We start from the raw sequence: 10,000 nt of genomic DNA, 5'->3' as shown, positions 1-10,000 counted from the left end.
CTTATTTATACAACATGTACAACAATACAAGTTAATCACAGTGGGGGGAAACATAAAACAAACAAACAAAACAAACGATTTTTATGGTTTTTAATACTTCTTTTGTTATTAAATTTGTATTTTTAGGTTTATATTATGTTTTTGTTTTGTCTCTTTCTCATAGCGCTCTCTTTCTGTGTTTCTGTCTCCAGGGTGAGGACGATGCTCTCCTGATTCTCGGCGTCCTCGTCCACCCCGTCGCCTCCACCATGAACCACACTCCCAGCCCCCACCTGTCCGACGGCGGCAAGCAGGCCGGCGGCGGCCTGCTGTGCAGCTTGGGTCTGGGATCCGACCGGGGCGTCCGCTCCCCGGACAGCCTCACCCACACCCCCAGCCCCACGGGAGGAACGCCCAGCTCCAGCCCCCCGCTGCTGCTGTCGCCCGGCCTGGGGGGCCTCGGGCTCGGCTCCCTCGGGGCCATGGGCGAGGCAGCCGGAGCCGACTGGGAGAGCAGGGAGGAGCTGAGGCTCAGGGAGCTGGAGGAGGCTCGGGCCAGGGCCGCCCAGATGGAGAAGACCATGAGGTGGTGGTCGGACTGCACCGCCAACTGGAGGGAGAAGTGGAGCAAGGTGGGAGAAATGTAGCTCAGTGGCACGGAGCAGGGTGGAGACCGGGCTGGGTGGGGCTCTAGGTGGGGATGTGCTTCAGTATCTGAAAGAAAGGCTCAGCTATGGAGCTACAGATGAGCAGAAATAACATTTCTGTGATATCGATCCACTGTGAGCCTGTATGGAGAAATAATATTATTAATAATAATGTGATACAGACACTGAGGTGTTTTAGATGATGTCCTATAAAGAGGTTTGACAACCCGCCTGCTCAGTCAGTCGTCGTCTTTGTTTCCAGGTTCGTGCGGAGCGTAACCGAGCGCGCGACGAGGTCCGTCAGCTCAGGCAGCGGCTGGACACCCTCACCAAGGAGCTGACCGGCATCCGGCGCGAGCGGCAGGAGCTCGCCTCGGAGAACGAGACGCTACGGCAGGAGACGCTGCGCCTCCGCGGCGACCACGCGGCCCCGCCTCTGTCCGCCACATCCCCCTCCTCCTCACCCGCGCACCCCTGCGGCGCTTCCTCGTCATCCTCGCCGTCCATCCCCCCTTCCTCCCCGGCGTCATCCTCCTCTTCCTCTCAGGTCCACGGCGACGTGAAGCTGGACAGGGCGGCAGAGGGACCGCCGGGATCTCCAGAACCAGAACCGGTGAGGGACATGGACTTGGATAGGCAGAAGACGGGTCAGAAGGTGAGCGTGCTCTCAGCTGGCATTCTTCTTCCTGGTTTTGGTTTCAGATTGAATTTCTTCCACACGAGGTCCTGACCTTTAACCTCTGCAAACTTTGGTTTTACCTTTGTGCATTTAAATGAAACATCTGCAGGATGCAGCTCTGACAAACTCGGGGCTCATGCGACCTGAAACAAATGATGCAATCATTAGACTGATCGGGGGGGGCATTTTAAGGTTGGTGCTTGGTGCACATGAAGGATCTGATGATGGTTCATCCATGGACATCAGTGAGTCCCGACCCAGCAGGTAGCAACGTGAAAAATAAGTAAACAAATAAAAGTACGTAGAAAAGAAATGAAGTCTGAGTGGGTCTGAACAGGATTCAGCTGAGTTTAGTAAAACGGTGACTGAAAGTTAAACCTGAGACCAACGTTCAGCTGTTGGAGAGATGAATGAGTGAAGGTGGTTTAACGCCCGCCTCCTTCACATCGGTGCGCTCGCATCCTCGGCTGCTACACGTGATCCGTGAATGTAGGCCACTCGGGCTGCTGTCTCCACCATGATAAAATACACCCCTGTTATAGCACCAGAGGGGGGTGTGTGTGTGCGTGTGTGTGTGTGTGTGTGTGTGCGTGTGTGTGTGTCTGTGTGTGCGTGTGTGTGTGTGTGTGTGTCTGTGTGTGCGTGTGTGTGTGTCCTATTTAGGAGGTACAGCTACCCTCTGCCTGTGCACGTGAACACGAATCACGCCGTGTCTCCAGAGGACGCTGTCTGCCGTCGCTCCCATGAGGACAAACATGATTCAGCCTTTCATTGACTCTGTGGAGCTGCTTTGTTTCTGGAGGCCGATGTAACGCTCAGGCTTTATTCTGCCCAATAAAAACAGAAGAATGAAAACGCGACCGCAACAAAAACTGTAATGGGCTAAAAACGAGTCAGCCACACGTGCAACAGCATCAACAGCTGCTGCGCTGCAGGACTGCAGCTAACGCTGTTTATTGCACCATGAAAACACCATGACTGTGTTCTGTAGTTCACGTTATTGTAAAATTACTTCTGTGGCACTGAAAGCGCTCTCTCCAGGCTCCCGGGGATCGTTCGATGGTCAGGGTGTATTCCCGTCTTTCCCAAAACATTCCCTTTGGGAATTTCTCAGCATGATTTCCTGTTTCAGTTGATTCCTCGGCCTGGAATCGACTGGAGCGGACTCGCGGGAGTTTTGCATCCATTGGCTGTGAGTTCTTACACTGAAATCCAGGAGCAGAGGAAACAGAAGCTGTCTGTCTGTGCTGGTGCCCCCCGAATGTAGTGTTTACATGGAATACAGACTGGAGGGTGACGCAGGAACCTCGACACACCGTCTGTCCTTCTGTCCCGGGGGATCCCGAGCTGCTTCCAGGGGAAGGTTAGAGTAAACATATCATCAGTGAGTTCTACCCTGAGGACTCCTCTCAGCTGGGAATACCTGCAAAACCTCCAGAAATCCTGATCAGATGCCAGAACAACCTCACCTGGCTCCTTTTGGTACTTGCTCGTCACATCAGGCACCAAACCAGAGGGATCGGTTAAGTCTCCATCACTCTGACCTCAGCGGACCCTCGGGTCCTCAGGGATGCTGAAAGTGCAACACTGGCTTTAAAGATGGTACCTGGAAGTGCTGCTTCATGCTGACGTGAACCAGTCTCCTCGGGAATATAAGGCGTCGTTCTTTGGAGGCTGGTGTGGACACTTCCTGCTGGGCAGAGGCTGCAGGGTAGACCGGGATCAGTCAGAGACTCCTGGGTGTACGTCTCCTCCTGGCCTGGGATCACCTCGGGATCCCCGACAGGCTGGATGTGTGGACCAGCCTGTGAGCCTCTCTCGGGTCAAAAATGGGTGGATGTCCGTTATCATTGAGAGAGAGCGCCGTCACACTGTATGATTTAGAGACGGCTTCATCCAGTGCCACAAGTCTCTTTGGCTTTCGGTTGAGTTCTGAAAGTGCTGCTCGGTTTTATCCGTGACCTGCACCTGTAGTATCAGAGGTGATGAATCATGTGACTAAAATAGGCCCGACACATCCTCTCAGCAGCTGGGGGACGTTCCCCTGCGGTCACGTTTAAATCATTCTGCTTCTCGTTTTATTCTCGACAGCAACTCTCTGCCGTGGGCAAGGGCCCACTTCCACTGGAGACAGCGGCGACCTTCAGTCTGCACTAACATCTGATTGGCTGCTTCAGTAGAAAGTTCTGGTGTCGGGTCTTTAGTTTTTATGTGTGAGAGTCATCAAACCCAGGGACAGGAAGGGAATTTTACTCATGAGCTTCAGCGCAGGCGGAGGTCGATGCGGTGCTTCACCTGCACCCTGCCGTCCAGCTTTCTACTGTGAAATCTGGCGGTGCGTGGAAAGCGGCAGACCTGAACGAACTGCAGCGTTACAGAACCCGAAACGATGAGCGGGACAGATCTGGCCTGCAGCGTGAAACACGCCGGGGATGTTTCTGGCCGCTTTGGCCTCCGAGCGATCATCAGAGCGTCGTTAAAGCGCCGCAGCCTTCCCGAGCGTTGTTGCATCCATCCGTGCAGGTTTGAGTTCATTAAACTTGAATCTGAGCTGACGTGAACAAACCGAAGGCTGCAATCAAACGCCGGATTTCTGCGGTTTGTCTGCTGTTTGCAGCGGCGGTGGGTCCCTGTGTTTCTCCGCACACATGTTTGGGCTGCATGTAAACCGTGATTATGTGTCTGTCAACAGGCAGCAGAGGTGGTCTTGGAACGGTGGCTCGCTGCTGCTCTCACACAGCTCAGCCTCATTTCCTGTCTCCTTCCATTGTTCTCCTCTTTGAGTGCTTCCACATGTCAGGCTTTGTCTCACCCACAGCGGCGCAGCGGGGCCCTCTGTTGGCCGTCGCCTGTAATGGCAGCGTGGCAGCTCTGTTTTCCACGTGTTGGGACAGAGCGTGCTCCGTGACCTTGTGTCGCTTTTCCTCACGCGTGAGTCTGGACGATGCAGTCCTGTTGGTGTTACTGCGTCCACACTGGAGGGTTTGCTGTCATCCTACAATGATCCAAACTGGAGCAGTGAAAACAATGACATTTGACTGAGTCGTGATCTTTATGCTTTCAGTCAGAAGAGCAGTGGTAGGGCTGGGCGATACGACCCAAAATTCATATCTGGATATTCTTTAGCTGGATGGTGATATACGATATAGATCTCGATATTTTTTTTAAAGAGAGTTAAGAACAAAAAGAGAGTTCTTAGTCACACTGTACCAGATCTCACACGGGCACCTTTATTAACATACAGCGCAGATGTACTCAGAAATAAATGATCAGCATTAAATAATAATGCTCCATAAATAAAATAAAACAATGTTGTTTTTGTGCATAACGAAAAGCTCATAGTTGTGAAGTCAAAATGTAAACTAACAGACGCTGAGCATAAACAAGCATCTGTGGCCCTTATACACACAGTACGGTGATATTACGCTGAAGCACAGTACGTATCACTCCGCCAGGCTCCTCGGTAGCTGTAATGCTCCAACAATCCATCAAGCGCTGCAGCTTCGTAGCTCAGCAAAGTCCAACTAAAACATTTGTTGCTGAGCCTGTGCAGCACATAAACGCGGTTCGAGGTCAGTAAACACAACCAGAATTCATACATACGGCACACTGTCGATTTTTGAGAAAATCAAAGGATTTTAGGCGTCAACGCGTTAGCCCGGTTAGCGTGTTAGCCCGGTTAGCTCGTTAGCGCGGTTAGCTGGTTAGCTCATTAACGCGTTAACGCCGTCCAGCCCCACGCACGGGGCGATCCGCGGTAACTTGTTAACGGAGATTTGCCCCTTTAATGCAGTTATGGCGTTAACGTGATTTTAACGAGATTACCGCTACCAGCACTAAAACACTAATCTCCAAATGTTGTCTTTTTGTCGAGCAGCTCCTCTTTGATAGCTGCTGTGTCCACTTCATTGTGGCCACTACGTGACTGTAGCCCCGGGTTACCCGCTGAGGGAGGCGGGGCAGGAAGGTAACACCTGCTAAAAGTTTTCACTTCCTGTTTCTCGACTTGCTACAACAAACCTGCTCAGTCAGAGGGAAGCGTTCCCACAGGCGCGAGTGGAGCTCTGACGGTTGATTCTGCAGTTTGACCCTCTGTTATCTACAGAAGCTGCACATGTCAGCGACAGCTGTTCTTACTGCAGTACACGTGTTGCATAAGCTAAATAAGGTGAAGGCTGTTTTCTTTTTTCAATTTCTTCTATAGCTTATTATGGTCGCATGAATATTTGTGATGCTGATAATCGTGTTGTGAAAACCTGATGTTGTGACGATATCGTGACGCCTCAGACTGAACTTCCTTTGGACGCTTGATCAATAAAACAAAGCATGAAAGTTTTTATCTGCTGAAGTAAAATCATAACCTGTGATTGGATGTGACAGCAGGACATTGATAAATCAGGTTCCCTGCTCTCTTCAGTGCCGGCACCTCCCGGTTTAAACTGTCTATCACTGTGATCGATATATCGATTGATCAATCGATTGCACTCACATTTACTTCAGTAAATCTCAGCTGCTTTAGTTGATCTCCGAACACCTGCGATGGTCTCAGCTTTGATGCCAGGATGTCCTTACTTTTGAGGGAGCACTCTGGGTCGTGCGGGAGGCGAGTGGTTGTTCTGTGGAGGAAATAAGGACGAGGTCTTTGCTGTCCGCCTGCCACAGGGGACAGATTTACTGCGTGCTGCAGGACGAGCGCTACACTTAGTTTTATTTCTGTTAAGGTCATTAAAAACACGCAGCGTGAAAATGATGTGAGAGTTCGCTGGCAGCAACCTCAGAAATTCCAGTTGGGTGGGTCCAGATTTGGTGCTTTTTTTCATGTTGTTTTCCTTCATAACTTCATGAGGAAACATCCACATGTTCAGGGCTGAAAAACTCATTTGAGCTAAAAGTCAAAGTTTACAGCAGGTTGCAGAAACTGTTCCACATGTTTCAAGTCTTTGTTCTCTGAGTAAAACACAGCATGTCTGTCACATCGTCCCTCCCTCTGTCTTTACCTGCCAGCGTGCGTCCGTCTCTCCCACCTGTGTGCGGTTTAGCCTTCATGTCACCGTCTGACCTCCCGGTCTCTTTGTCTCCTTCTTCATCAGGACCTGGAGCTGCTCGATTCAGTGCTGCGCTCCCGAGCTCCGGGCGCCGACGCTCAGGAGGCCTGGGATGGCCGCGGTGGCGTCAACCCAGCCGGCTCGCGCCGGCAGGAGCGCAGCCGACAGCTGTGGGAGGACGCGGGCACAGCGGAGGAGGACTCGAGCAAACTGAACGCTCTGCAGCTTCGCCTGGACGAGTCCCAGAAAGTCCTGCTGAAGGAGAGAGAGTAAGAGAAGCGGGAAAAACACGACTTCTGGTTCTGTCAGCAGGGACAGCCCGAGGTCGAACCATCAGAGAAACATAATCTAGTCATAAATCAGCATTTCACCATAGAAATCCTTCTTGTCTGTAATGTTTTTTATCGATCGCACCCAGAGATGTGAAACTCGTTTTACGAGTTATGTTATCGTTTCCACACCATCAGAAATCTGTAAAGACAGAAACCTGTCGGCTCGACTCTGAAACTGTAAGAACGTGAAGGTCACAGAGAAAGCACAAGAAAGCAAACAAACCACGAACACACGACAGATCGTACAGAAACAGGAAGTCTTCTGCCATTACATTTATTTTCTGTTATTTTATCACTCTGTTCTAGCACGAGTGGGTGTGGCGGGGAGTGTGGCGTGATTCATTCGTGCTGTCTGTTTCCCTGCAGAGACAAGCTGGCTCTGAGTAAGAGCATCGAGAGACTCGAGGCTGAGCTCAGTCAGTGGAAACTGAAGTACGAGGAGCTGAGCAAGAGCAAGCAGGAGGCTCTGAAACAGGTGAGGCACAGCACAGGTCACCTGAGCACAGCGGACGCTGCTTCGCGGGACGGTCCGTCTTCTTTAAACGTGCGCTCTGACTGTTTTTCTGCTAACAGACGAGCGCTTGTGTCTCTGAGCTCCGTGGTTCATCGATCACTGACCTGCTGTCGCACAACGAGAAGACAAAGACAGAGCAAAGCAGCCGAACCGAAAGAAAGCAGAAGGAGCAAACGTGACAAATACATCAAAAGTGCAACGAAGGAAGCCGGAGTGCGTGATTCTCAGGGACTTCCTGTTAGACACGCGCTCGACTTACAGCTTGAATTTCATAGAAAATGTTCCTCACTTCAGATTTTCACACAGTTTGGTCCACGTGACGCTCGCAGACGGTCCACAAATAATTAGCGTTCATAACATTTAGTCAGCAAACGAGCTGAATGTGAGAGCTGCGGACGGCGTTTGAATTTCACGACAAAAGGACGATGAACACAGGTCGTGATTGTTTCAGCTCATTAAACTCGGTGTGCAGCAGCTGCACAGCATCATGCGTCTGTGACGTGTTCACTTTGAATTTTCTGTTTTTACTTCTTTATACATCAGTTACTGTCAAACAGCAACTGATGCAACAGGACAGGCGCAGCTAACGTGCACAGCTGACCTTCAATTCAGCATAAATAACAACAACAACAGCAGCTGTTACAAATAAATAGGAACATGTAAGAAGAGCAGGAGTTCTTAAACATTTCAGTGATCACAGTTTTGCTTTTGTGTGAACATTTTCGGGTCTTTGAATGTTTTTATTTCTGGTGTTCAAACCTGTGGCCTCTGCTGATCGCGCAGTGATCGTCAGTCATCACGAGTCATAAACTTTTCAAACCTTAAAATGACTTTACTAAGAAGTCTGATCGCTTCAAATGTCCCGGCAGGTCTTCAGCTGCAGGAGGCCTGCTGTGCTCAGCAGCGTCCAAATCATAAAGCCGAGTGTGACGAGCTCTGTCTTTCAAACCACTAGGGGGCAGCACCGCTCCGCAGACGGCAGGTCTGATGAACATGAGTTAGATAAAAGCAGCAAAGTGGGGGTGGGGGGGCAGAAGATGTGAGAGATGTGTAGATGATGATGAAGGTGACGGAGTTCGTAGATAAGCGTGTTAGAAGATGCAGATGAAAGCGGGATCGCGCTGCAGGTTGGAGGAGGCGGATGAGACGAGAGGCAGAGATAAGGAGATATGACGGGGGGGTCACGCTTATCTCCACGCATGTTGTTTCAGATCCTCCAACATCACAGGAAGCGTCTCACAGTGTCTGCTTTAAAGAAACAGCCGCCTCCCCCGAAAAACGTCCAGATAACATTAAATGTCAGGCGGCTTAGACGTGGATTTATTTCTAACATCAGCCTGAACGATGAAAGCCTGAGAGTCACTGAAAGATTAAATGTTCAATGTCTTCATCCTGCAGCTGAACCTGCTGAAGGAGATGCACCAGGACGAGCTGGGACGCATATCCGAGGACTTGGAGGACGAGCTGGGAGCTCGAACCAGCATGGACAAGAAGCTGGCCGAACTACGAGCTGAGGTGAGGGACCTGACAGCAGCGCGCGGGAATCACGACCCCGAGAAAAGCCGTGGGAGACGTGAACGGACGTCGCTAACATTTATAAACAATTTCAATCAGAATCAGATGAAAAATGTCAGACTGCTAAAAACAGTCTGTGAGTTTGTGGGTGCAGAAGCACTCAGGGAGGGGCGGCCCTCCCAGACATGAATAATCACTAATGATTACATGCAGATGGATAAACACACAGTGAGTGAAGCACCCAGTACATCATGGGAATCCCCCAGCAGCCTATAGCAGTGTAGCTTCAGAACAGCTGTTTATGTTATTTTAAGGCTAAAGTGGGCATTATTAGGGGTGTGGCCTCTTTGACTGACAGCTGGATGTTTGGGCCGCCGTACAGTCAATCCTGTCTCCATCTGAGGCGTGTCGTGTGTTTCCTACAGATGGAGCGGCTGCAGGTGGAGAACGCCGCAGAGTGGGGGCGTAGAGAGCGCCTGGAGACCGAGAAGCTGGGCCTGGAGAGGGACAACAAGAAACTGCGAGCTCAGGTTGAAGACCTGGAGGAGCAATTAGCCAAGCAGCGCCGGCAGGCCGCCTCCGCGCTCGACAGCGACCTGAAGGCCATCCAGACCGAGCTGTTCGAGAGGAACAAGGTGGGCGGGGCTTTCTGCGTGCTTACTTCCCTCTCTTCTTTCCTTTTCCTCGCGTGTTCCTCCACGGTCTCATCCCTCACGCTGCACAGCTGTCAGGTTTTTTGCTCCTTCATTTCACGACACCGTGGAAATCCCTCCACAGATGTAGAGACGGGCGGCGTTCGGTCCGAGGCGGGCATCGGCCGGCTGAATAACGAGGAAATCACAGAAGTAAACCAAGTCTAATCAAAACCTCGTGACAGTCTGAGCTCCTGCTGAAGGGGGGAGACGCCGCCGGGTCACGGGGTGTCCATGTCGTCATGGTTACATGCAGGTTAACTGACATCCAATAATACAGATGGAGAAACTTGTACATGGGCTGAGACGGTGAAAGGTGAGGGGTCTCGAGCTGAGACGAGCAGGTTCATCAGCTTTAACCCGTTTCGAAGGTTGCAGATAAAAAATAGAAGATTAACAAACTTCAGCTTTTATTTCCTTCAAGTGGAAGATGAGAAAGTTTCATTCAGGTGAAACAGCGTACCTGTAACCTCAGGTCAGGGGGTCGTTAAGGTCAGACGCCCTCTGAGCGCCCGACGCTCATCCTGCCTCTCCCACAGCTCGTTAAATAAAGTGAGGAGTTAAAAAGAGAATTTCTGTGGCAGCTCAGAGTTAACC

The 10,000-nt window shown here is 51.0% G+C and overlaps 1 protein-coding gene across 2 annotated transcripts in view; it reads left to right on the top strand.

The window, feature by feature from the left end:
- The window catches only part of ccdc102a (coiled-coil domain containing 102A), a 54,662-nt gene that overhangs the window by 29,128 nt on the left and 15,534 nt on the right, over nt 1-10,000 (top strand). For both annotated transcript variants that reach the window (XM_085429053.1, XM_085379268.1), the window contains 6 exons: nt 192-611; nt 889-1,281; nt 6,396-6,619; nt 7,049-7,157; nt 8,595-8,711; nt 9,137-9,346. In XM_085429053.1, the coding sequence (XP_085285179.1) occupies nt 192-611; nt 889-1,281; nt 6,396-6,619; nt 7,049-7,157; nt 8,595-8,711; nt 9,137-9,346 (1,473 nt within the window). The remainder of the gene's footprint in view (nt 1-191; nt 612-888; nt 1,282-6,395; nt 6,620-7,048; nt 7,158-8,594; nt 8,712-9,136; nt 9,347-10,000) is intronic.

This window comes from Rhamphochromis longiceps, linkage group LG1 (genome assembly GCF_057381845.1).
Source record: "Rhamphochromis longiceps isolate RC_006_pf linkage group LG1, R_longiceps_female_GT1.1, whole genome shotgun sequence".
NCBI classification, from domain to species: domain Eukaryota; kingdom Metazoa; phylum Chordata; class Actinopteri; order Cichliformes; family Cichlidae; genus Rhamphochromis; species Rhamphochromis longiceps.
The sequence above is the reverse complement of the archived record's forward strand: the minus strand, read 5'-3'. Positions and strand labels throughout refer to the sequence as shown.